We start from the raw sequence: 27,657 nt of genomic DNA on the forward strand, positions 1-27,657 counted from the left end.
TAATCACAGCTGAAGAATGAGTTAGTGAACTAAAAGAGAAATCTGTGGAAATTATGCAGACTAGACAAAAAAAAAAAGACATGAAATATGAGTGGTTAAGACATACAGGAGACAGAACAAGAAGATCCAACATATGTCTAAAAAAGTTTCCAGAAGGGAAGATAGAGAATGCAAAAGGCAATATTCAGAGAATTTTCCTGAACTGATGAAAACTAGAAATCCCCAATTTCAAGAAATATAACATGTATCAAACAGAATCAATAAATATCAACCCATCCCACTTTGCAGTAAAACAAAGAGGAGAAGATCTTAGATCTTAAATAGAGTGAGCACATAATTTATTTTCCAAACTGGGACACTTTTTTTTTCTGAGACAAATGTTAAACCAGATGGGATCCCAAGACAATAGGAGTAAAAAATTGGGACTGTTCCAGACTATATATCCCAGCCAAGACATACAGTAATTTTACTAAAGAAACGATAAGGAGACTGACAGAATACCTGACAACAAAAGATGGAAGACAATGGAATAATCTCTTCAATGGGTGAGAGAAAGTGACAGTATTGTATTTCTATACTTCTATTTCTAGCTACACTATCTTTCAAAAGTGAGTGAGCTAAAGAAAAACATTTTCAGACAAAAGCAGACTGAGTTTCTTATTCAAATTGCTGAAATAATTACTAAAAGATGCACATAGCAGAAAGAAGGAAATTCACTTAGAAAGACAGCACAGAAATTAAAAAAATAACAATTCTATGGACATTATGTGAATTAACTGGAAAACTTTGATAAAATGAAAAATTTTAGAAAATTACAACTTAACTGAAAAGATCTACTGCCCCACTGCAAAAAACATTTATGTAAATGCTACCAAACATTTAAGTACTAATACCAATCTTATTTAAATTGCTCTACAAAAGAAAGAAAGGGAGGGAGGAGGGAGGGATGAAAGAAAAATAGGAAAGCTCCTCACCTGAGTCTAAGGCTAGTATAATCTTGATACCAAAACCAGATAATGGGAGAGCAAAGTATGACAAAAGAAAATTATAGGCCGATTTTCATTTATGAACAGTTACAAAAATCCTAAATAAAATATTAGCAACCCAAACTGAATATAATAAATTTGACCAGCTGATCCTAAAATTCATGTGGAAGAGAAAAAGGGCCAAGAATAATGGAGAATATTTTGAAGAAGATCAAGTCTGGGAGAACTTGCCTTACCAGAGACCCAAATTTATTATAAAGCTACATTGATTAAGAGTATGGTATAGGCAGAGGGACAGAGAAACAGATCAATGGAACAGACAGAACACCAAAAGAAAACTTGTATCACAGTCATGGTAATACAGATCATGGGAGAAAAGCTGAGTGGACTACACAATAAACAAGGTTGAGAAAAGCCACATGGGAAAAAGTAAAGTTAGATCTCTACCCCATAATGAATTTCAATGGATAAAATGAAAAGTATAATAAAAATGTGAGTTTTTACTTTTTCATGTAAATAGCAATATATTCAGAATAGAATGATTTAATCGAAGGGCATTAAATATTCTTGAAGAAAACAGTTTGATTTTTGATGAATACCAGAATAAATGTTCCAGCTAGTTGGAACTAAGGTTACAAAGTTATATATGTATAACATAATAAGGTATACACACACACACACACACACACACACACACACACAGAGACACACACACACACACACACACACACACACGATATACCAAAACACAACTTTTAACGTATATACAACTATTATAGTTCTTAGAGATAACAAATTATCTTGGGGAAAAAGGTATTTTATTCAAAAGACAGTCCCCATTTACTAACACAAATATGCTTATTTTAGTCATATCATTTTTCATAACTCTAATAAATAGCCAAACTAAAAACACAGGAAGGAAAAAAAAATCACATAGATAATCACGATCTCCTTTGTGGTGTGCTTCCTTCTTGCCATTACAACTTCCACCCTGGCAACTAAAAATCAGAACTGGAACACTACACAAAGTTTCACTCCTTGCTCTTTTCATTTAATTTATAGAATGAGCATTCTAATAAATCATTTAAATCTCTGAAAATCTGATCTGAATACCTGAAAAGCAATCCATCATATGCTAGGGATTGCTAATCTCTGTAGCATCATCTTTCCTGGTTCACTAAGCTGCAGCCAGGATGATCTCTTCCAGTTCTGTGAGGGGAGGTCTTCCAGACCTCAGGGCCTTTAAACATGCCATTTCTTTTTGTCTGGTACACTGTCCCCTTCCTTTCCTTAATATGCCCACCCAAAAATAAAAATAAGAAATCACTCTCAAAAGATTTCAATACAACCTTTTTCCTTCGTATCACTTATCACAAACTGTAAATATATATTTATTGGTACAATTTCTGAGTATCTATCTCTGAGCAAGTACCATGCCTATTTTCTTCACTGCTTTATCTCTAGTATTTAGTACAGTGCCTGCCCCATAGAAATGAAATACACAATTAAAAAAAATTTTTCTTGTCTAAACCTATTCTTGTCTAATAAACCTTCTTTAAGCATGATGACTTGTAATTTTTCTTTAATTCTGCTAATTGTATAACAAAATTAAGATTTTAATGGTCGGGATAGTTACAATTCTTGCATTATCTCTAAAAAACAATAATATACAGCTAGCTATCCTCCAAAAAGAGGGCATATGAATTTTTAAAAATTTTATCATCACACTCTAAGATTCTTTTTAGCTTAAAAATTATGTGATTCTAATCCCATTTCATTAACCTGGTAACACTATTATTCTCATTACCATGGACATGTCATACAATTATAGCATTCATAAATGAAACATTAAATACTCAGTTGTAGCTAAACAAAAACAGTATACTTGGGCTTCCCTGGTGGCGCAGTGGTTGAGAGTCCGCCTGCCGATGCAGGGCACACGGGTTCGTGCCCCGGTCCGGGAAGATCCCACATGCCGCAGAGCGGCTGGGCCCGTGAGCCATGGCTGCTGGGCCTGCGCATCCGGAGCCTGTGCTCCGTAACAACGGGAGAGGCCACAACAGTGAGAGGCCCGCGTACTGCAAAAAAAACAACCACCCCCAAAACCAAAAAAACCAGTATACTTGGTGGAGACATGTTAACTGGCTTTAAAACGCTTTCTTAAATAAAATGTAATATTAAATAGGAAGCAAGCTACTATTGTACATCATTAAAATAGCTGTCTATTTAAACACAGGGGTCAGGGCAGTATTCCAATCTTAAACAAACCTGTACATGTGATTGGGGAACTCATGATTGATATAATCCTGAATCCTTGAATTACAGGAATTTTTCAAAACAGCACATCAACCATTAAACGACAGTAATGACGATAACATCATAAGGAGACATTTTAATAGTTTTCTAATACCTCAGAATGTCAGATACACCTATAATTGTAGCAGTAAAGTAGTACAGTATATCACATGCCAATTAATACTTTCTTGCCCTACAGAAAAGTGTCTTTGGTTCTCTAAGTCAATGGGTATATCAAATACACAATATACAATGTGTATAAGCCGACTTTCCTTAAATTCTCCCATTTGTATGTTATTTCTTTATACTTGTGTATTACAGGTATCAAGAATGAACAGTCTGTTTGTATCAAGAATGAACAGCCTGTAATTTCTGAGCCACAGTGAGATTTAATATTCTGAGATATTAAGACAGCATCTCCTCTGGCCTATTGACTAGCAGTCTAACTATTGTTAAAAAATGTTTAAAAGCTTGCTAGTAAGAATGAAAGAAATGTAAGAAATAAAGGGATAAAGAGAAAAGAGAGTTTTTACTGGCCTAAATATTCAGAAGGAAGCTTCTCAACTCTCCTTATCTCTCTTCCCATGAGAAAACCCCAAACACCGTATGTACTCCTTTAGAAGACTCAACAAAAAAGTATAAGAAGCTCAAAACAGAATATTAAAGGAAGAAAGATAAAGGTAATCACAAATACTTAATCTTGGAACCCTGAACTCTGATTCAGAGAGGCAAGAATTTAGTTCCATATTTACCCTCTGATAAAAAAAGTAAAAAAGAGTTTTTGAGTAAATGTTTCCTAAGATGTTTTGGCATACACACCCCGTACATGCCAGTTTTCTGATTTTCTGGAATTCTAAATAATTTTTCCCTTAACAGTTTTGTAAAGTATCTATTTGCCTTTAAGTTTACACTATTATATGATCTATGAAAAATGTGTTCCAATAACTCATCAAGTCACCAAATAAGGAAGATCAGGCAAGCTGTGAAATAGAAGATTTAGGAGAATCCTCTAATAGAAGAAATTACGAGTTTTTAAAAAAGAAGCCTTTTCTGAATACCCCTCAAACACTAGTTCCGATGGGGAATAAAGAAAAACTAATCTGGTTTTCCAAAAGATAAAAATGGGATGGGGAGACAAAACAGACCAAGGGCTATAGATTTACTTCAAGATCAAGCAGATTTAGTTTTAACTGCCTTAACAATAAAGAAACCTTTAAGACATATTGATGGCCAGAGTTGTCAACATTGTAAGGTTTACTCAAACTCCTTGGAATATGACCTCTTTTTCGCATTACATGCATGCCAATTTCACTGCTGATTGTCAAAAGCCTTTTACTCCTGCTGCTGGTAACATAATATGAGGCTGTTTCAGAAACCAAACTAGAATAAAACATCAGGGTTTCACTCAAGTTTTACAGTTGCTGTAAGACTTAATAAGAAATATGATAGGTGTATACTGTGAGCAGCTAACACTTTACATATTTACAATATCTAAAGGCTACTGAAATGGACTTTCACTATGAAAACATGAGTTCCAACCCAAGTGGACAACAAGTAAGCCAATGCCTACTGGACATCTCCACTCAAATGTTTACCAGCACCTCAAAATCTGTATATTCAAGACTGACCTTACTATCTTTTCAACATCCTGTTCATTCATTTGCTCTCAACTTTTCTGCCCAGAAATGTGGGAGCCTGCCTTCTCACTTTACACATTCAACTGTTAACCAAACCCCATAGTATAACCTCCTTAACATCAATCTCCTAATTCTCCATCCTTACAGCTAAATTATGTTAGTTCAAGTCCCAATTATTTCTTGCACAGACTACTGCTTCATCTCCTACTTTGTCTACATCCAATCAATCTTTTATACCATCACCCCAGTGATGTAATTATTCTGTCACTTCTACTTAAAAACCTTCAACTACACATCTACTGTACAAATTCCTTATTAAGATATAACAGGGTCTTCATGTTCTGCTCTCTTCTACCATTAGAGTCTCATTTCTTACCTTGCTCCACTTTATTCCCTATACAGCTGCAATATTTCATTGCTTTCACTTTCCTGGAATGTTCCATGAACATATATAGCTTTGCTTATGGTATTCTCTCTGCCTGGCATACGCTTACCAACTGGGAGAAAGAATACCATGTCTTTTTAGATCTGGCTTAGGCATTCACTACTTTAAGAAGCCTTTCCTGGGTCTCTAAAGGAGGACTAACATTTATGTCTCATTATGTTCTATGCATACATGTGTCACATCACCTATATCACGCCATAGTCCTTGTTGGTATACATTTCTAGTTATTCAGGTCCTTGAGCATTGATGCTGTACCTCACTCGTTACACATTTCCTTATATCTACATACAAGAACATCACTAGAATACCAACATGCTACTTTCTTACTGTTAGCTGGTGTATTTATTTTCTTACTTCAGCAAAACATTTCTAGGTTGTACCATATTGACATGACTGAACAGTCAACAAAAACTTATAAACACTTTTATTCATGTTAAGAACAAGATAATTCATCTACTATAATAATTACATCTTTTTTGCTAAAGAAGAGGGTGACTATATTTGATAATATATTTATTGACCCATCACTTCAGTATTCAGAATTGGTTATGCTTGCCTCCAAGAGTCGAACCACAAAAAACAGTTTTCACCGATGTGAAGGAAAGCCTTTAAATACAACCTTAAAATAGGCCATCTCAACCATTTTAATTTAGAATATTTCTGGGTTATTTTCAAAGCTAACGCTATAATTATGAGATACTTTAAGGTCAATAATATTTTAAAATTAGTAGCTGAAGGGAACCGGAATTGCTACTATATCAAGACTTAGCACCTTGAATAAGTGATGTAATGGCTTAATACCTTCCTCAATATTCTCCCTCCATCTTATCTGTAAAATGGTTACAAATACACGGGGATTTTAGAAGGTTTGTTTTTGCAAAGTGCTTTGAGGGAGAATACATTTAGGGTACTTTTTAGAAGTCCCTAAAACACTACTTCCTATCAGTAGAATTCTGAATTTCTTTTATGATTTGACTGCTTCCTCTCACTCCCTTGGCTAAGAGAACAAACATATCATAGGTTCATAGCATAAACAGTAAGTAATCTTAAGTAAATTATTTAATATATCCATTTACATTCACATACCTGGGAGAATGAGGATTTAGCTTATTTTTACAGGCACACAGGAAAGCAATTCTATAACCTATGCTCCACCTCTGCGTCCAATCTCTGGTTTTGTGGCAAATTTTTATTATTCTAGAGTAGCACTGTCCAAAAGAAATTTCCATGATAATGGAAAGATGTTATACCTGCATTGTGCAATATGGCAGTCACCATGTGACTACTGGGCACTTGAAATGTGAGTGAAGAACTTAATTTTTAATTTAAATTAAAATAGCAAAATGTGGCTACTGGTTACCATTTTGGACAGTGCAGTATAAATGCCACAGTCAACAAAATGGATCAAGTCTGATCTGGTTCCCGTCAAATTGGGCTTGGGTTAGAACCATACTGGGCTAGCCCTCTCCCCACTCAGAAGTCAGGCAATAGATTTGAGGGGACAACCCCCAGGAGTCTGCAAATTTTTTCTGTCGAAGGCCAGATAGTAAATATTTTAGGCTTTGTGGGCTAGTAGGCCAAACGGTCTCTGTTGCAACTATTCAACTCTGCCATTGTAACACAGAAGTAGCCATACACAATGAATGTGTAAAGGAGCTCGCATGGTTGTGTTCCATTACAACTATTATTTATGAATTAAAAAAATCAGAATTTCATGTAATTATCATGTGTTATGGAATATTATTCTCTTTTAGATTTTTTCAACCATTTAAAAATATAAAAACTGTTCTTAGTTTTTAGGCCATACAAAAACAGTTTGTAGGGCCAAACCACCAGCCTGGTTCGCGAACCTCTGAGATACAAGAAAGGTCAGTGAGCACAGGAAGAGACAGTCAACACTGTTAGTCATCAAGGAAATGCCAACTAAAACCGCAGTAAGGTCTCCCACAAGAATGGCAATACCAAAGGCTGGTGAAGATATGGCTTCCTTGTAACTATTCTACACTGCTGGTGAGAAAGTAAAATGGTACAATCACTTTGGAAAATTGACAGTTTCTTTAAAAAGTTAACCATACCATAGGACCCAGTCATCCTACTCCAAGTACTTAACTCAAGAGAAAAGAAAATGTGTGTCTACACAAAGACTTCCACATGAATACTCATAGTCCCTTTATTCACAGGGACTAAAAACTGGACACCCCCCCCCCCGCAAGGGGTGAATGGATACATAAAGGGTGGTACTTCATACCATGGAATACTACTCAGCAATAAAAAGTAACCAACTACTAATACTATGCAACAACCTGAATGAATCTCCAAATCACTGCATTGAGCAAAACAAGTAAAAAACCAGAGTACATAGTAAGTACATTACATAAAATTCTAGGATATACAAACTAATTTACAATGACAAAAAGCAGATCAGGATTGTTGGGGGCTGAGGGTTCAGGGAGGGGTAGACTGCAGTTAGGAGGAAATGTTCTGTATTTTGATTGTGGTGAAACAGTCACAGGTATATATTTGTCAAATTGTACACTTTAAATGGATGCTGTTTACTGTACACATAAAGGTGATTTAAAGAAAGTCTTGATTCCACTGGCATCAGATTTACTCACAGCAATCTCTGTGAACTGATATATTCACTTTTGTAAGTGCTGTTTAAATTTGAAGAGATGGGTAAGGGAGGGATAGATAAGTTACTCTGAAGTCTCACACTATCACAGCGGATGGGATCTGCAGGGCACATTAATAGTAACCTATATCAAAGAGCTTTGAAGGGACAGGTTTTAGGAATTCTGTGAATTGAAATCTTTCCCGTTCACAACATTCTGATCTCCCTGTTTGGAACATGTATTTTAAATTAGACTAAAATGTAAGATTCCAAGAATTAGTAAATAATGCTTTATGTTAAAACAAGCTTTCATTTGTAACGCCTCTGAGATACTGTCCTTATTCAAAAACAACAACAACAAAACAAAACAACAACAACAACGAACCTGTTGCTCAGATTCAATTTGTTTAAAAACATTTGTTATATGCTTACGAAGGCCTGATGAAACTTGCTCAACTCTGGAATGACGTTATCAATTCAAAAATATTAAAAGGAAAGAAAACAAGGTCCCATTTTCTAGCAAGTTTTATTCATTCTTTTAAATTCTAGACTAGTTTTTGACAAGACCTTACAGTGACTTGTCAGATGGGTCAATGACAAGTTAATGATAAAAAAAAAAAATCACCCACTAACACAAAATAAATAATATTTTAAATAATTTATGGCTATACATTGGGCAAAACTGGGATGGAGTTTTATTTTTTTAACTGAGTACAGATATGTGAAATGCAAATATGGCTTCCCAGATTCTTTTCAGAGCAAACGGTCTTACAGGTTCCTAGAGTCAAATTAAATGTCATGCTTGACTTTAGACAATGTCCTTTTGGAAGAGAGAAATAAAATACCAAAATTCAGGAGTTAGTGGAGGTGACTCAGTTAAAAAAAAAAAAAAGAGATTTGAAATGATTTGCCAAACTTAGGACACAAGCTTTCAAAACTCTGCAAACAATACTAAATACACTTGGAAAAAATCCTTTAAAAAACCCTGCTTTTCCCATTTCTGACCTTAAATACACCCCATTTAATCATAAACTTGACTGAAATTTTAGGGCATATGTCTAGCATAGCTCTCAATTCTTTCTGAGACTACACACTTCAAATACCATAATTTCTTATCATACAAAATAGAAACGAGATCAGCTTTTGTGACCAACACACATTCATACACTTAAAACTTCTAAAAGGCCACCAGAGCTGTAGGATCACAACTTCCTGATGTAGTACAAGGGATATTCTATTAATCTAATTGTTTTCCAAGGTATTTATAGGAAAGCATTTTGACTGCTTTTCACCTAACTAGTTTCTCTCTAAGAGAGGCTTAAACCCAGGGACTTTTTTTTTTTTTTTTTTTTGCGGTACGCGGGCCTCTCACTGTTGTGGCCTCTCCCGTTGTGGAGCACAGGCTCCGGACGCGCAGGCTCAGTGGCCATGGCTCACGGGCCCAGCCGCTCCACAGCATGTGGGATCTTCCCAGACAGGGGCACGAACCCATGTCCCCTGCATCGACAGGCGGACTCTCAACCACTGCGCCACCAGGGAAGCCCCAAACCCAGGGACTTTTAAGTGAGAATCATCTTTCAGTCTACAAGCAACATCTGACTAATAATGTTAATTTCTTGGCCCACAGAAAATGTCCTTCACTACTTACTGTCCAACTAAGAGGGCTCTTTACTTATTATTTGGGGTATATCAGAGCTCAGTCTGTGAGATGTGCTACAGACTATTAGTACCCCCACCCCAAAAAAACACCACCTCTGAGAGTTAAGAAATTGGGAGGTGGGGTAGAGGAAGGCATATTTAAGATAGAAGAAATGGAAATAAATATTTTAGGAAATAAATTTTTTAGGAAATAAATATTTTAAAAAATACTATAAAAAAATAAATATTTTAGGAAAATTTATGACAATGTACATATGAATTGAGAACATGTAGTTTACTTGGGAGAGAACGGTAAGGAATGACAACTGGAAATGCCAGCCACAATGCTGGAAGTATAAGAGACTTAAGAGATCACCTAATCCAGGTTCAAGGAGACTAAATGAATTGCCCAGTTAAATGGCATAATACAAATAAAGGGGCTTAGCATGGTGCTGGCACATAACAGATGTTCCATAAATGTTGCTGTCACCCTTTCATCTACCCCCAACCAAGGTCCCCCACCAGTAAGTTGTACAATAACCACCACCACAACTGTCACCTAAATCTTCCAACAGTTCTCTGGTCTTCTGGAGACACTAAGTCCTTTCATCAACCTATTTCAAGGAACATTCCATTACTATTATCTCTATGATACCTACCTTATAGACTGGCTGTGAGCATTAAATGAGATCATGTAAAATGGCAAGCAGCTAAAAGTCCAATAAATGCTAGCATGAAGTTTCCAATGCTGCCTTCTCTCAAACACATCTTTTCCATTTATGACGGTAGGAGCATGTGTGTATGTGTGTTTTCGTGTGCGTGCGCACAAACATGTATGAAGGAGTGAAAAGCGAGGGATGCAAATATCAGCTATACTTAAGACCCAATTTTTGACAATTCCCCTCCTTTCCGCAAGATTTTGATATGACTCCTGGGTACCAATCTCATTCCATTGAGAATTCCCTGTCACAGTGAGTCACTATAAGTGTGGGGCGTGAACTCAGATGTACTGGACTGGAGGAAAAAGGTGATGGGAGCAAGAGTCCCTTCATTCAGAGACATGCTGACAAAAACCAATGTCTCACTGCAAATTCACAACTCAACCCAGGCTCGTTATCTCTCCAATTAACATGCAACGCCCCCGAAAATAGGGCATTACATCTTGTACTTTCTTGCATGTGTCTAAGAACAGGCCATCAGATGCTTAATAGTCATTAACTGTTTTTAATCATCCTCAAGAATTCCATATTTAAAAATTCAGCCTGCATGTAACTCTCCAGGAATACATAGTGAGACCGAGAACCAGCCTTTCACACAGGTCAAAAGAGAAAGACTTGTAAATCAGTTTCTCAATAAAATGTGGTAAGCATTTCATCTAAAAAGGAATGTATCTTTAAACTCGAGTTCTAAAGTTCATGAATGGCCTGAAACTGTAGGCAAATCTTTGTGTAGGTATACTTTCCCTCCTTAGAGAGCACACAGCTGCCATTACATTCTAAAAAAATAAAAAAACAAACCAACTCCCCCCACAGCTGAAGGACCACTGCTCTATACAGCTTCTCCCCTGGCTCTGAAGTTTAAGCTCTCATGGACAGGACTTCCTCAGCTGGACTCCTAAAAGCATACTTAAAAATTAAATGGCAGGACAGTACAATAGTTACCCTCAGGCAGAAGGATCTATGGGTAGTTGTTGAGCGGGGGGCACCAGAGGGACTTCTGAGGCATTGAAAATATTGTGGATTTCGGTGTTGGTTAGAAGAGTGTTCATTTTGGTTTTTTTTTTTTTTTTTTTTTTTTTGGCGGCACTGTGCGGTTTGTGGGATCTTAGTTCCCTGACCAGGGATCGAACCTGGTCCCTAGGCAGGAAAAGTGTGGAGTCTTAACCACTGGACCACCAGGAATTCCCAAGAGTGTTCACTTTGTGAAAATTCATCAAGCTGAACAGTTACGAGTTTTGCACCTGTCCGAAGGTATATTTCAATAAGAGGTTAAAAAAAAAAAACAGTAACAAAGATGGGTCACTTATACATAGCAGACATCATTACATAATGTAAAACAGAAGTTCTTAAAATTTATGTTCTAGGAAGGGTCCATGTGGTAAAGAGCTGAAACCCCCAGACAACAGCCAGTGAGGCGCTGTGGCCCCTAGCCCATCTGCCTGCAAGCAACTAACTGATGATGCCTGCCAGTGAGCATGTGGGTGAGCTTGGAAACAGGCTCTCCATCCTCAGTCAAGCCTTGAGAAGGACTGCAGGCCTGGCTCACAGCTTGAGGGCAAATCAAAGACCCTGAACTAGAACCATCTAGTTAAGCCACTCCCGGATTCCTGACTCAGAATACCTGTGAGATAATATATGTTTGGTGTTAAAAAAAAAAAAAAAATGATGCAACATCTAAATACTATCTTCCTTAGTATACTAAAGTGAGCAAAGTGGCCTCAGTAGTTGTACCTACAGAGACATCAGCTTATCGGTTTAAACTGGCAACTTTCCCTTCTTGAAGGGCTGTGGTACAATATTGGTTTCAAAACCCAACTAAGAAAAAAGAAAATACAGCTGGTGGTTATGAATATCAATTTCTGGATCAAATGGAAGTTAATTTATCTGTAAGATACAGACCAGGGATCTTCTTAATGCTCCTTTCTCCTGGCTCCATCTAAATAGAGATTCCATTACAGTAATATATTTTGTTTTATTGCATAAGTGTTTGAATGATACTACATGCATATATACAACCCTTAATTTTTCTGAAGGTTTTTCTCACGAGAGGAAGTAAAACTAAATCAGAATTATCAAGTACATATAAATATGTTCTTTTAAAATACAGACATATTATTTATACAAATCCACAGAAGAGGTAGCTGGGGTGAGTGAGGGGACGTAGCTATTTCATATCATCCAACACAAACGTAGCATGCTTTGAAATCAATGTATTAAGTTCTTGTATCCATTTGCCTTCTGAAGCCTGCCCAACACAGCATTAGAATTTGACACTTCAGCAGTCTGGCTCCAGTATCTTTCTCAGCCTGGAATCCTTTGCAGTGCCCAGCACAGCAAAGGGCCTTGCACACATTAAACTTTATGGTATTAGCTTAACTGAAAGAAAGTTAGAAAAGTAACTGTTTTTTCATTTTTTCCCATAAAAAATGTTCGAAAGTTGTACAGAATTCTCTTCTCAAAATGAACCACGGGTAGATCCTCTGATGTTTCCTTGCATAGTTTTAAAAGCTAAAAAGACAACTATCTTTTGCTCTAATCAGGCTAAACTTTTGCACTCTGTTAAATTTTAACCTGCCAGTTTAAATGATTCTTCTTGACTCTCTAGAGTTACACTGGTGGTCAATATTTAAACAAATATGACTATCTGAAAATCGTATTTTCTGTTACTACACAGTCATAATATACAGCCCAGTAAATAATATTGTAAGACTGTGGGTAAGGCCCAGCATAACAACATAATAAATCCAATGAACTCCAGAGTTATCCTTCATTTAATATATTTACATATAATTATATGTTAAATATACTTAATATACAATTATTATATACGCTTTCCTTTTCCTCTCAAGAGCCTGAATACAGCTAGCACTATTAAAGCTAACATCTGATCCTTAATTTTTTCATTACCACTGTACACTAAGCCATCTTCATTTCCTTACAATAAGTAGTCAGCAAGTGGAAATACTGAATCCTCATTATCTTATCTAACTTTAGATATTAAAAAAAAAAGGAAGGAGGAGTGTTCATTTTATGAAGATAAACACATATGAGTTTGATTTTTTTTTTTTTTTACAGTTAATCACTGCCTCTATGGTGGGTGTTAGAGTCATCTAAGACCAAGAATAAGAAACTCATCACAACAAGGAGATTCTTTCTTACAAGTCTCTCTTCTTAAGAGGCTTGACTATGACACCAACAGAGCTAAAAGACACAAATATTACAATTTTCCCATTACTACCATTTTGTGACTTCCATTAAACACTTATCAGAAGAGATGCTCAGGACTCCAGCCTGAGAATCATATGACACTTGCTTAGTGTCAATAGAAAAAAAACAAAACAAAAAAAACTGCTCACCCTGGTGGTTCAGACAAGCACTAGATACATAATAAGTCAACTATTTAGTACTACTATGAAACTTTCAAATAATCAGTCTTGGACCTTTGATAGGCTCCTTTTTAAACTTCATGTTCCAATAGTGTTTTCAGAAAAATATTCCCCCTCAATGCACTTCAGATTTGTCTTTAATTTTTTCATTTATTTACTCTTTCCACACAGGGGAGAATCTATCTTTTTCTTGGGAAGGTTTTCTGCTACAATAAGGTACCACGTTAAACTTTCCGAGTATCCAATACTAAAAGTAATCTAGTGGTCTAACAAAGAAAAGCAATATGCCCCATTCTATTTAAAGAGTAAAAGCTCTCGCAAACTTACCCTGTTGTTATAAAGACAGCTAATTTAGAGAGTAACATACTACAACTCTCCAAAGTCAAATAAAACAATGGACTGGCATAGTCCTCTTTGTTTTGAAAAATTAATAAATTCTTACTTTGGTAGATTTTTATTTGGGGATGGGTGGGGGAAAAAATCCCCTTACTAAAAATAAGGCAGACCCTCCTTTGAGACATAATTGCTATGAAGACTGCTTTGACCCATCTTGACTTTCCTCTAGTGAGGAATGACAACCTTTTTGTTCAAAAGGTAGGAGAGATCACATTAAGAGAAACTTCTTTGCAAGAGATAAAACAGATGTATATTCATAAAAGTACACGGACTTCCTCTGCCTTCCAAAGCATCATTCAGAAAGGCTATCTATTCAAACCATGTTCTGGAATGCTCACAGACACTACTTTTTTTCCCCCAACAGATAAGAGCACGGGACCCAAAGTCAAAAGCCTTTGATCCACTTTAGCCTTACCCTAAGCAAATCTCATATAAGTTCTGTGCTTTGGTTTGTTTCTTCAAAATGACAGAAGTAGTTCTTGCCTATCTACTCCTTTAGAATGGAAGAATTAAAAAAAAAAACACATAAAAAATCCTTCACGCTTCTTAGAAATGGCTGCTATAAAACTCAAGGTGCTCACTATTATTATTACTATCACCTTGTACCAAGTTTTACCGCTACTTCTGAATTAGGCCACGATACTGGCTTTGAAACACAAATCTTGTGGTCTTCCATCTGTGATTACAATTTTTGATATAATTCTGTCCTGATAACTTGTACCTCACACTTCTAAGATTTACTCTACTGATCCCTGGCCTGAGAATTTATTTAGTCCCTTCTCTCCCAAAGAAATTGGTAGAAGTCACACCATCCACCTCCTTGTAGACATAATGTGAGGAATAAGATCATCCTCTTTACTCGAGGAATGATAACTATACAGTATGCAAAATAAGGCGACACTTGTTATCCTCTTTTCTACTTCCCACAATACAAAACCTCTGCTAGAAAATCCAAAGGTTTCTGACAACAGATTTGTAACAATAACTGTCATAAAAATATCAGATCTAAAGCACAGAGAGGAAAAACTTTATCGAGTTTGCAAGAAATAACCCTGAGTCCTACAGCTACTATTAGGTTCGGTATGGGTTGTCCCTTCCTAGGGCCTGTGCCGTGTCTTTGAAGAAAAGTGGCCTGGGCCCAAAGCACGCCTGGGGCAGCCCTGGAGCCCGATCAGGACCCTCCAGAGCAACGTCTGCACCCAACGTTGCATCTCTCGTTTCAGACACACCCCCTCCACCCCGTGTTTCAGAGGAGGTGTGGGCACTCAACTCCTTCACTGGGGATAGGGGCACCGGAGGGAGGGCGGGCCCAGGCCTGAGCACCCATTTTGGAGGACGGGGGAGCTCGGCCCTGCAGGCTGTGCGACCAGCAGTGGGGGAGTGTAGGACGCATCCGTGGGAGGGGGGAGGCGGCCGGAGGGGGGGTCTCTTGTACTCGGGGGCGTGAAGAGGAAGGCGGCGGGAAAGACTCGGTAGAGCGAGGTTTGTCAGTGCGAGGTATTCTTTTTGTTATCTGTTTAGGGCTGGCGGGTGTGATGGGGAAGTTCCCCTCAGGACAGAGTCGGCAAGGGGTCTCCCTCCCCTCCCCGTCTTGGGGGGCACTGAGGACTTGCAAGAGGCCTCCCTCCAGTGGGAGGGCAGTCACTGATAAGCGATGTAGGCTGTGCCAGCTGGGGCGCCGATCCCTGAACCTCCAGCCCAGCGCGAGAGGCGTGGGACGGGGTGGGAGGGGATGGAGGAGGCCCCCGGCCCAGGAGGCGGGAAAGGCCCCAGAGCTCCGGGACGGGCGGCGGCTCTGGAGCCCCGAGTGGCGGCGGCGCGGGCCCGGTGAGCCCCAAGCCGGCCCGAGCCCCTTGGGCCGCGTGCGACCCCACTCCCCACTCTCCGCGGCCGCCCCCTCCCCCGCGGCTCCTCTCACCTGCACATGATCCGCCATTTTGCTCCATTCATGCTCCTCTCCGGCCCCCCTCCCCCCCAGCGCGCACCTCGGCCGGGCCGCCGCCGCCGCCGCCGTCGCCGCTGCGCCTGCGCGCTGGGGGCTCGTCGCGCAGCGCTCGCGGCGTAGCACCGCGCGTCTGCGTAGGCCCGGGCGGCCGGGGCCGCGGTTGGAGAATGCGCAGCGCCGTTGGGACGGCGTAAAGGCGCGGCAACGTCAGCGGCCCGGAGACGCTGCGGGCGGGTGGAGGAAGGAGCGGACCGAGGGGCGCGAGGGGAGGGGGCCGGGGGAACAAAGCTTTGTTTACATGGATTTTAAAGGGGCCGTGCTCGCTCCGGCGGGCGGGCGAGAGCGGTAGCGGGAGTTGGCGCTGCCTTAGCTCATCGGCTTCGCGAGGGCTCCTCGAGGGGCCAGGACCTGTCCCCGCCCAGACCCCTGCACCTGGCGGATTCCTCTCTTCCCGAGTGTCCTCACGACGTGCCCCCGGACGCTCCCTACCGCTCTGCGGCCGCGCCACTGCTGTAACACCACACCCCCAGGGGGGTCTTCCGGTGCGCCCACCGCCCAAAACCCCCGCTTGGGGCGCCGACATTATTCTTTACTTTACACTGCCGACGGTGGCCGAATTTGTTTGTGTCTTTCAGCTCCAGTGGACACGAGCCACTGCTCTCTGATCCTGGGTTTTACCAGCAATCCAAATCTCCTTGTTTCCATTTCTATCCTTTTCTCCACGATGAACATTCATGGAAGTAGCCGCCAAAGAGTGGTGATGTTGGAAACGTGCAGAAGGCACGGTTCCGATCTTCCCCAATAGGTTGTTATCTTAACCAGCAGTCTAGGCTGCCTCCTGAGAGGGGTCAGAATCTGGGGGAGGTGGTGGTGGGGAGTGATAAAGGAGTTTTAGGACCCCTGGCTCAGTCTGAGTGGGGAAGCCATCCCTCTGGGTCAGGTCAGATAAGGCTCTGCCTGCTGAGGCCAATTCCAGCCTTTCCCACTAGGAATGATCCGTGTCAGATAATGCCGGATCCCGTTTTCAATTGGATTCCACTCTGGCTTCCAATCATGGCCCCCAGATTAGATTTTTGCTGGATTCTGAGAGTATTGGTTGTCTGAAGTTTGTATTGACTAGGGGCCACCACGTGCGATGGAACTGATTATAGTAGTGAATGACACACACTTTCTGTTGTGGATCGAGAGGACTGGTACTCAGCATTCATTTCAAGCTTCGTCCTCCTCCGAGTGTGTCTTCCTGATTTGCAGAGGTAGGACACCTAAAAACTACATTACCCAGACTTCCTTGCAGCTAGGGTTCTGTATGCAAGTTCGGCTCCGCCAATTAGATTCACTCAGAGAAGACTTTGGAGGCAGAGCGTTTGACTGTTGCTTTTGGCAGGTCTAGACCCTGAGATGTGGGATTTTTCTGTTTTTGTTTTTCAACAACTTTCCAATGTCCAATCCTTAGCTCCCTGAGGGTAGAGAGCAGGGGTGGTGGGTCAGGTGCTTCCTTGGTATCTTCTTGACGTGATGATTGCCGTGGCAGTCTTCGAATTCCCTACTTGCTTGATTGCGTAGAAATAGCAGCTCCCTGTGGGCCAGGCCCAAATCCACCCCCCACCAAAACCCTTCCCCACACCTGTTTCTCTCCCTCTATCTTCCCTTTCTCAGTAAATGATACCGTCATTCACCCAGTTGCTCAAACTAAAAACCCAGGAGTTGCCCTGATTACTTAGTGTTTCAACAGTCCCCCCCATATCCATTGCAAATCCTGTTGAATCTATATCCGGTACATACCCAAATCTGGCCACTCTTCTTCATCACCACTGCTAGCACCCTGATCCAGGCCACCATCACATTTATCCTGGGCTCTGATAATACAGTCCTTTCTTTCCCTGCTTCCCTTCTTGCCCCATGATAATCCATTTTCCCTATAGCTGCAGAACATCCTTTTAAAATCATAAATCAGTTCACAGCCCTGCTTAAAAATCCTCAAGTGGCCTCCCATTACATTTAGAGTACATTCCAAATCTTTGCTATAGCCCAAGAGGCCATGTGATGGGACCCTCTCTCCGTGTCCCCTCTGGCTCACAATGCTCTGGTCATTCTGCCCTTCTTGCACTTCCTCACATCCAGCTGTACCTGCCTCTGGGCCTTTGCCCTTGAAGGAACTTCTGCCTGGAATGTTCTCCCCTCAGATCTTCAAGTGGCTGGTTCCCTCTTATCACTGATGTCTTAGTTCAGTTGTTATCTCCTCAGAGAAGCTTTTCTCACCGGCTCTATTGAAAGTTATCCCCGACCCCTTCACTGTCATACTTACAGCATTGATCACTGTCTGTACAAAACTATTTAGTTACATATTTATTCTTTTCATTGTCTGAGTCTTCAACTAGAAAAGAACCACGATGAAAACAGGGATTCTATATATGTCTTGTTTATGCTCTGTCTCTCCTACTTCTGCACAGAGTAGATGCTCAAAAAAAACACAAAAAACCAAAAAACCAAAAACTTTTGAGTTAATTAAATTCTTCCTATCTCAGTCTCATTCTAGGGTGCATTTGGGGTCTTATGAGAACATAAAGAGTTTGAAGTGTTATCACAATGTTAAGTAACATTATTATGTTAATAATGATATACGTAGTGGAGAAAAGGTAAGGACTGGGGATGAAACTCAAGAGACTGGTCCTTCCTCCCCACGGTCAGGAGCCACTGGGGTGGGAGGAGGCAGGGATGGAATCTTTCATGAACCCCGCTCACGTTTTTTCTGTGCTCAGTCCTCCATCCTTCTCAGGACCCCCCCAGCTCCTTGCCCATTCTATACCTTCTTTCCTGTTGTGTGTCCAGAGCTGCCCCTTGAGTAGCTGCACCTCCCCGTTCATCCTCGCGGCGGCGGGGGGTGGGGGGGGGGTGTTGCCTAATCTCCAGACATGTCCAAGGAATCAGTCTCTTCTGCTCCTTCCTTTCTTGCCCCCAAAGACAAGCCCAGAAGCCCTTTTGTGTTAAAGATTTAGTTGCTAATCACTGGTGAGGATAGTAACAAAAAGTTGCCAAGTTCCTGCAGCTGTGATCTCTTGATCTGTATGGTTCCTAACTCCCGCTGAGAGAAACCTTTGTAAAGGAAAGCGTCCTGGTGGCGAATACTGAGGCACAAATGAGGTGCGTGTCCCTTTCTTTCCAATAAGAGCCGTGAGGAGCCAAGGGGCACCCCACCCCCACCCAGACCTCAGTATAAACCACTGGGACCCTTTCCTCTTTGCTGCTTTCTCTCCTTATCATTGGTGCCTGGGTAACCTAAGGGCCTCTGGTTCTCTGCCCTTCTGCTGTGTCTTGGAGCTATCTCTTCTGGGTCCCTGCTCACAGGATTTGCCTGTGGCCAGACAGAAAGTTACTGGGGTTAGTACTTCCTCTGTGGGGTTCCCACAAGTCCTGCTAGGAAAAGTGGGTGTTGCTCTGAGTTCACTCCTGCTGCAGACAACAGCCACGGGAAGAGAAATTTTCTAGCTCCCACGGGCAAGGGATGGCATGCAGGGTGTCTGAAATTCCTGGGGCTCAGGCCTCCAGGTTTAAATAGTTTCCAAGTAATCTGGCAAGCTCGGGTGCCCCCCTGTGGCTCTGAGTGGAATGTGTCCAATCGACTTCGCGGGGAGGTGATCAGAGAACGTGGTGGGGGGAACATCCTCTGTTGTCTTGCTCCTCAAACTCAGGTCTGGTCCATCCACCAGCAGCATCAGCATCTCAGGTCTCACTCCACACCTACTGCATCAGAATCTGCACTCTTAACAAGATTTGCACATTGAAGTTTGAAAGGCACTGCTCTTGCAGCCCCCAGGATGGCCCTAAGAAAAAAAAAGAAAAGCTCTTCTTTTCTCACTCCATAAGGAGATGCTGAGTCCACCACACACCATGCAGCCCCCAGGTAATGTTGCCTCCCCTAAGGGACCAGAGAAATGGAATAGGCCACCCATTTCCATACTCCTAACCACTTCCCAAGGAGCTTTTCCTGCACCGACATCCTTGGTTCCCCCTTGGTCTGTGGATTCACCTGTTCAAATCCAGGCAGCTGGGCTGAGTGCCGTGAGCTTTACGTGACTCAGTCCTCTCCTCCCAGAACTCATAACATTTATCTTTTAGAGCTGTTTTGGTAAAGCACATGGCATGTACAGCAGAAGGTCTGAGCGGTGTACTGTTCTGCTCTCCTTCCTAAGGCAACCGAACCCCTGTGGTAGAGGAAATGGCTCAGTTACATAAGCACCCATTATGGGGTTACCCCAAGAGTGCTGGTCTAGTTCTCTGGTTCCCCCAACATTTCTGCACCATGCCTCCTTCAGATTGCTTCTCTAAACCATCTGGATCTAAGTTAAATATTCTCTGGGGAGCTTAGGTTTCCCCAAAGCAATGTATCTTCTTGCATGGAGTCTGGATCCCACTCAGGGGTCAGCAATAAAAAGACTGTTGAATTAAAGATCAGGTGCTTCGGTACTTCCTTCTCTGCTCCTGTGACCTCAGGAGGGTTGCAAACAGGTGTGTTCATACGTGCCCTTCCTTCTTTCAGGGTTACATAGGGTGCCTGGAGACAGTGTGTGCCTGGAAACTTTGGTAACTGTGAAGCACTTTTGATCATTGTAAAGCTTTTTTTTAAAAAATATAAGAATTGCTACTGTAACTTAAAAAGCTAACCTTCAGATGGAACTCCAGTGTCTTTATAAAGCTCTCAAAGGCTGGAAAGAAGGTGAACTCCGACAGTTGAGATGTGCTCAGGGAGCATAGCATGTTTCAGTGTGGGAATGTTCATGTTTCTAGAAGCTCAAGGAGGTGGTGTAAGTGTGTGTCATTGTGGGGGACAGGGAGTGCTCCCCACAGACTGAAACTGTTGCAGTGGAGTGTGTGAAAGTGGCGAGGCTCATGTGTCCAGTGTGTGTGAGTGTGGCTCAGCTCCTACTGAGTTGAGAGACCTGGGTTCTGGTTTGGTGGCCTTGAACCCATCCCTCAGACCTTCCTGAGCTTGTCTCCTCATTTTTAAATGACAGACTTGGGCTGATTGATTTCTAAGTTCTCTCCTAGCTCTGTCACGCTAATAAGCATCCAGCTTGAGCATGGGGGGCCTTTGGCTGCTGGTTTTACTGTCGAATTTCATTTCTGGGTCTCTGTACCTGAGTTGCTGCTCACCAAAGCGCTGGAGTTTGGCTTTTTGGAAATTCTCTCTTCCTCACTGAAAACGCAGGAGGCTTGAGCGTGAAACTCACTCATCAAAAAGAAAACACACACACACATACACACAGAGCAAGAAACCACAGGGCTTATCAGCCTGTCGTCATCGAGCAGACGAGAATAGTGCAGAACTCTAGGCAGAGAGGAAATGAACTTGAGAGAAGGGGGAACATAGAGCAGAGAGGAGAGAAAGAGGGCGGGAGTGGAAGCAGAGAGCTGAAGCTCAGGGGCCCAGGATGGTGGGAAGATGGAGGATGTGGCGGTGAAGCAGGGCTTCCTGTACCTTCAGCAGCAGCAGACTTTTGGGAAGGTAGGAAGAGCACGGCTGGGCTGGGGCTGAGCCGAGGGGCTGGGGGGCTGCTAGAGACTTCCCTGGGGAGGAGAGGAGGCCCCGGAATGTTCCCAAACCCTTATGGGATGGTGGAGACTGTGCCATCTACCACATTGGGCCCAGAGTACAAGCTTGGGAGGGCTCTTGCCTTAGCAGCTGTTGCCTCTGCGAGCTGGCTCCAAACTGTGCTCTTTGCTGACAGCCATTGCCCCGGGAGGAGGGGGAAAAAGAGGCTCTGACTCTGCTTTTCTTGCCTTTCTTGTTCTGTGGTGACGTCTTCTCACCGGGACACCCTGGGAGGGAATGGGAGGCACAGTGGAGGGGATACTTCAGGGTTGCCGTGGAGGTTCCTTCCTCCTCTCCTGCCCCAGTGGGGTACGTTTGGCTGCTATTGGACTTGAACTGGGGTCTCTGGGAGCCAGGGCCCCATTGTGCCCAAACTCCTTTTCCTTCTTTGGCCTCCTTGAATGAGGACGTCTTCCTTCCCTCAGCGGACACACCCCGGGGTTCCTCTCTCTGTCTCTTTCATGGCCTAACTTGTCAGAGGATGAGGCGGGAAGGTTCAGGAGGGTCAGCTGAGGTTCCGGGGGACAGGGCCTTCTATGGGGCCTCACAGAGAATGAGAAGCGTGCTCCCCAGTCTGGGCCCTTGGGCTGCCCTCCTCAGCCCTCTGGGCTCTGGGACTCGCAGGTTTTCTGCCTCTTGACTTGGATCCCCTAGGTTGGGCCTGCCCGGCCTCCCTGCAGTCGCCTCCATGGGGCTCACTCCTGTGCCTTTCTTGCCTTTGGCTTCCTCTCTGCTGTCGTTGTAGGCCTCTTATTGGATTGCTTGGGGTGCATCTCCAATGCTTTCTAACTCCTAAGGCCTCTGTTAGGCTCTCTGCCTCCTTGGGTCTCCCCCGACCTTCACCTCTGTCTCCCCCGGGTCCTTCTCTCCCCGCTGGGCACCATCTCTCCATCTCCCCACCTGCTACGCATCTGGGGGCAGAAATGGCGCCGGTTCGGGGCGGCGCTGTACGGAGGGTCGGGCTGCGCCCTGGCCCGGCTGGAGCTCCAGGAGGGCCCGGAGAAGCCTCGCCGGGGAGAGGCCCCCCGGAAGATCATCCGCCTCAGTGACTGCCTGCGGGTGGCTGAGGCCGGAGGGGAGGTCAGCAGCCCCCGGGATACCAGCACCTTCTTCCTGGAGACTACGGAGCGCCTGTACGCGCTGGCGGCCCCCACTGCAGAGCGGGGTGACTGGATACAGGCCATCTGCCTCCTGGCCTTCCCCGTGAGTCGCCCAGGGCTGTAGAAAGGGCACGGGGCACTGGATGCTTGCCGTGGGCAGATGTCGTGAGAGCCAAGGTCAGGATGCTGGAGGTGGTTCCTTGGTGGGGGTTAGGGATCCCAGTTCAGAATAAAGACAGGGCAGTAGGCTGAGTGTGTTTTGAAAGAAAGCTTGCGGTGGCCAGTGGTGGGCTTGGGATTGGCGATGGTGGTGAGTCTTGGGCCTTCCCCGCCAGGGCCAGAGGAAGGAGCTGAAGGGGAAGGGCGGCCGGCCCCGCATGGAGGAGAATGAATTGTACAGCAGTGCGACCACAGGTGAGGGCCCTGCCTTTGCTCCCTGGGTGCTCTCTCCAGGGCGTGGTGGGGAGGAGGTGAGGGCTGGCCGGCTGCCGGCTCAGTCTTCCTGCCTTGTGGCTGCCCCCGGCCCCGGCCAGCCCCCTTATCAGTCTCTCCGCATCGCTGCTTCCGGCACAGCCCAAGGTCGGGGAGGCTGGCCTGCCTGAAATGTCAGCCCTGCACCCTTGGCCCACTCCCTCTTGTGCAGGCCCTGCTGGTGGGAAAGGGCCCGACTGAGGGGTCCAGGTGAAGGTGGGGCTCTTGAACTCTCCCTTGTTGGCACCCGAGCGATGGTCTGTGAAAAGAATGGTTTTCTTTCTGTGGATTTGAGCTGTCCTGCGGCAAGGGAGCTTTTTGCTGACCAGGCAAGGCCCCTCCTGCTCTCTGTCTAGCCCTCGGGGTGGGCGCGTGGGGAGAGCAGGTGGACATGGGGGGGGGGCATCCAGGCTCCACCTCTCGGAGGGCACCTGATGGCATGGGCAGGGGCTGGGTAGGCTGAGAGCTGGGAGGGCAGGGTCAGCTGCATCTGCAGCTGCGACAGTCGGGACTGGGGAGGCAGCTGGCTTGGGGAGAGAGATGAGGTGGAGATAAGGCTGTGGCTCTGGTGAGAGGGGCAGGAAGGATGTGGGTACGGGGTCGGGGTGCGTGTGGCTAGGGCATGATGCCTCCTGAGGGAGGGCTGGAGGTTCCTGGCATTTTAGGGAGTCTGACCTGGCGCAGGGCAGCTCAGCATTCAGGATGCAGGCTGCAGGGTCATGGGGCCGTGGGTAATACTTTTTCTGGAGACCCGGCATGCTATGTAAAGCAGGGCAGAGTTGAGACAGGTCGGCTGCTTCCCATGAACTGCCTCCTTGTCTACCCTCTTCTCCCCAGGGGCCCCCTGCAAGGAGTTTGCTGTGACTGTGAGACCCACAGAAGCCAGTGAGAGGTGCCGACTCTGGGGATCCTACACCCTCCGGGCCGGGGAGAGTGCCCTGGAGCTGTGGGGCGGCCCTCAGTTGGGCACCCAGCTGTATGAATGGCCCTACAGGTTCCTGCGGCGCTTTGGGCGGGACAAGGTGAGGGGGGGGGGGCTGCCGCGGGCAGGTGAGAGGAAGGATGAGCGGTGAGAGAAAAGAGAGCGTCAGGGAGAGGGCGAAGGGGCCCTCAAAGGAAGAGAGAATGGAGGAGGAAGAAACGACGAGATAAAGGCCAGCAGAAGAGAAACAGCACAGCCCAGGGGCTGGAGGAGAGAACCACGGCAGGGAGAAATGGTGGTCGAGGTGGGGGAGAAGGAAAGGAGAGGAAGAGGTGGGGAGAGGTGGGAGGGTGGAGAGTGGCTGGCGTGGTGGAGGATGAACTCTGCATCGAGCTTCATACTCGATGGATGGGAGGAAGAAGGAGAAAAGATGAGAGAGGGCTTCGCTTGTAAGCAAAAGCATGGCGGGAGGGAAGGGGAAGCAGCTTGGGGAGAGGCTGGGGGGACAGGCTTGTGGTTGGGAGCTGGGTCCGGGAGTGGCAAGCAGCCCCGCCCAGTGGCCTGCGAGTCATCGGCTTTCTTCTCCACCCAGGCAACCTTTTCCTTTGAGGCAGGCCGGCGCTGCCTCTCAGGGGAGGGCAACTTTGAGTTTGAAACCCGGCAAGGCAATGAGATCTTCCTGGCCTTGGAAGAGGCCATCGCTGCCCAGAAGAACGCCTCCCCTCCTGGGCCCCCGACCCAGCCAGTCCCCAACCCTGCGGCGCTGCTCCAGCCGGAGAGTCCCTACTCCCGACCCCACGACTCACTCCCACCACTATCGCCCACCACCGTCAGGGTTCCTGCCCCCCGGCTGCAGCGGGGCCCAGAGGGGGAGTACGCGGTGCCCTTCGATGCAGTGGTACAGAACCCGCGGAAGAGCTTGAGGGGCATCCTGGCCATCCCTCCCCAGGCCCCGGCCGACCCTCTGTATGAGAGCATCGAGGAGCACCCGCCCTCCCGACACGACCACATATACGATGAGCCTGAGGGGGTGGCCGCCCTGTCCCTGTATGACAGCCCACAGGAGATCCGGGGTGAGGCCTGGAGGGGGCAAGCCGCAGCTGACAGGGACCCCAGCGGCCTCCAGCATGTCTACCCAGCGGGACAGGACTTTGCTGCCTCTGGCTGGCCACAGGGGACTGAGTATGACAATGTCATGGTACTTAAGAAAGGCCCAAAGTGATGGAGGGTGGAGGAGATGCGGACTCCGTCAGCTGCCAGGGCTGAAGTGGTCCTGTGCCTGCTGGGCCGGGCTTAGAGGCTGGTGAGAAGGCGGGGGGGGGTGGTGGGGGGGGTGGTGGGGTGGGGGTGGGCAGGCGGGCCTCCCTTCTAGCTTCTGCGGCGACTCCTCCTGGCCACCGCATCCCAGGAACCTCCCTCCGCTCCTTCCAGAACCCTAGTCTTGGCCGCGTTAGTCTGGCCTGAGGAGTTGTCCCTCCCAGGGCCAGCTGGGTGAGTCACCATCCCAAAGCAGGAAGAGTACCCTGAAGAGACCCACACTTCTCCTACCCCTTTTCCACTTCCTCTTCCCCCCGCCCCCCACCGGCCTAAATGGAGCCTCCAGATTTAGGGCAGAGGACAAAAGGATGTCAGCAAGTGGCCCTGGCTCCTTGGCTCATGCAGGCCACCTGCCTGCTGGTGTCCCCTTCAGGGGACAGCCGTGGCTCCGGGCAGCCTGGAGGATGGCTGCAGCTTCCTGCAGGTTTTGGACTTCTCTGTGGCATAAACGTTTCTGAAATATTTCTGTGCGGCATGAGTGTATGAGGCGGGGATGGGACAGGCACAGCCCTGCTGGGGGTGAATGCTTCAACCAGCCACCACTGACACCTCCTCTCCCAGCAGCAAAGTCCTCTCTGGGCCTAAGCTCCATCCCAAGCGTCATCTACCCACAGAGGTAGAAGTCTGTGCAAGTCAGGGCGCCCCAGGAAAGATCTTCAAGCATCTCTAACCCTTTGCTGGGGTAGGGTCAACACCAGAAAAATAGCGGGGAAGCTGTGTGTGTGTGTGTGTGTGTGTGTGTGTGAGTAAACCTGGACTGGAAGATAGGCAAGAGTTGAGCCTCTTCAGCGTTAGAAATGGAACTACTCCCACTCAATCCCTTGCCTTCCTGAGACTTGCCCTCTTCGTCTGTAAACTGAGGGAGTTCCTTCATGTAGGCACTGAGAACCCTTCCTGCTCTGAACTTCCCCATTGGCCCTTGTATCCCATTTCCCCACAGGCAGGCTCTGTGCTGTCTCCTCTCATCAAAACCCGCTTCCATGGAAAGGGATGTCAGTATGTTTCTGCTACAGGCCAACTCAGCCAATATTATGGGGCACTGCGTGTAAGGCCTGCCCTGGCCTCACGATGCTTACAGTCTAGAGGAGGCTGAGATGAGGGCACACATGTCTATCACAAAAGGTGGACATAAGTGCCACAAGATGTGAATCAAGGCCTTGGGGATCAAGGGACATAGCTGTTTGTTGGGGGACCAAGGAAGTTTTCATATCGAAGGTGGCATTTAAGGTGGACCTTCAAGGGTGGGAAGCAATGTGAAAAGAGCATCCCAGGTAGAAGAACGTGAATGGAGGCATAGGGGGAGGTACGTATACACTCAGGAAAGAGTTCTACATTAAGAATGGAGGGGACATGGGACAATCTAGTTGGGAAGGCAGATCCTAACCGTGATGTGGAGGAATTTGTACCTAATTAAAGGGGAAGGAGGAATGACAAAGTCTTTTTTTTTTTAACTTTTTTTTATGGAAAATTTGAAACATACACAAAAGCGGAAGGAGTAGTGTAATCAATGCCCATGAATCCATCAGTTGGCTTCAAGAATTATCAACACATGGCCAATCTTACTGACAAGGCTTTTGAGCAGGGCGTTGTGTAGAGCTGTGTGTTAGGTCAATAACCCCGACAACCCTTGGAAAATGGCCTGGGGGCGGAGTGAGCTTCATTGGGAGGGGAAATGCAGAAAGACTGGGGATTCAAATGCCAATGTAGAGATGGGGCCTGCAGATCTTAGATTCACACTGGATGTGGAACACAGAGAAATAGGGTTTCGGGAGAGATTCAGTTCTGGGGAAGAAGGTGAGCTTAGTTTCTGACTGAGGCTAGGATGGCCTTACTCTATCCCGCTAGAGGAGTCTCCGCAGCAGCTGGAAAGGGGCTCTGGAGCCGGGGAGGGAAACAAGATAGAGACCTGTGGGCTTCCCAGCCTCCCACGTGGGGTGTGATCGAGTATTATGTCACACCATGCCTTTGCTCCTTATTAAAGGAATTTGAGGCAATGGGTGAGCAGGCTGGAGACAGAGGGAGAAGCCTTCCAGGAGCCCTGACTCTTGTCTGTGCCAAAGGACTATTCCGGTTGCCACCACCCAATCCCAGCTTTAGAATACACTGGAGGCAGGCAGGCCTAATGCCTCTAAGGGGTTCAGTAGTTCCCCTCTCCAGGTGGGAGTTGGGGAGCTCTTAGGCAGGGATGCCCCCTAATTT

At 45.3% G+C, this 27,657-nt stretch overlaps 2 protein-coding genes across 3 annotated transcripts in view; one reads left to right on the top strand and one right to left on the bottom strand.

Annotated features, from left to right (window-relative positions):
* Positions 1-16,352, bottom strand: part of XPO7 (exportin 7) — an 87,413-nt gene extending 71,061 nt beyond the window's left edge. The window contains exon 1 of one of the 2 annotated variants that reach the window (XM_079927049.1): positions 16,032-16,231. In XM_079927049.1, coding sequence (XP_079783175.1) covers positions 16,032-16,049 — 18 coding nt within the window. In that variant the 5' untranslated portion in view covers positions 16,050-16,231. Of the gene's footprint in view, positions 1-16,031 lie in introns of both variants that reach the window. The other variant, XM_079927048.1, reaches the window with a different exon arrangement.
* Positions 16,353-21,258: 4,906 nt separating this feature from the next.
* Positions 21,259-25,453, top strand: DOK2 (docking protein 2). Its single transcript, XM_079927099.1, has 5 exons — positions 21,259-21,561; positions 22,570-22,851; positions 23,084-23,162; positions 24,057-24,241; positions 24,734-25,453. The coding sequence occupies exons 1-5, from the start codon at positions 21,499-21,501 to the stop codon at positions 25,361-25,363; spliced, it is 1,239 nt and encodes a 412-aa protein (XP_079783225.1). The 5' UTR covers positions 21,259-21,498; the 3' UTR covers positions 25,364-25,453.
* The last annotated feature ends 2,204 nt before the right edge of the window (positions 25,454-27,657 follow it).

The sequence above is a fragment of the Stenella coeruleoalba genome (genome assembly GCF_951394435.1).
Source record: "Stenella coeruleoalba genome assembly, chromosome: 7".
Classification (NCBI taxonomy): domain Eukaryota; kingdom Metazoa; phylum Chordata; class Mammalia; order Artiodactyla; family Delphinidae; genus Stenella; species Stenella coeruleoalba.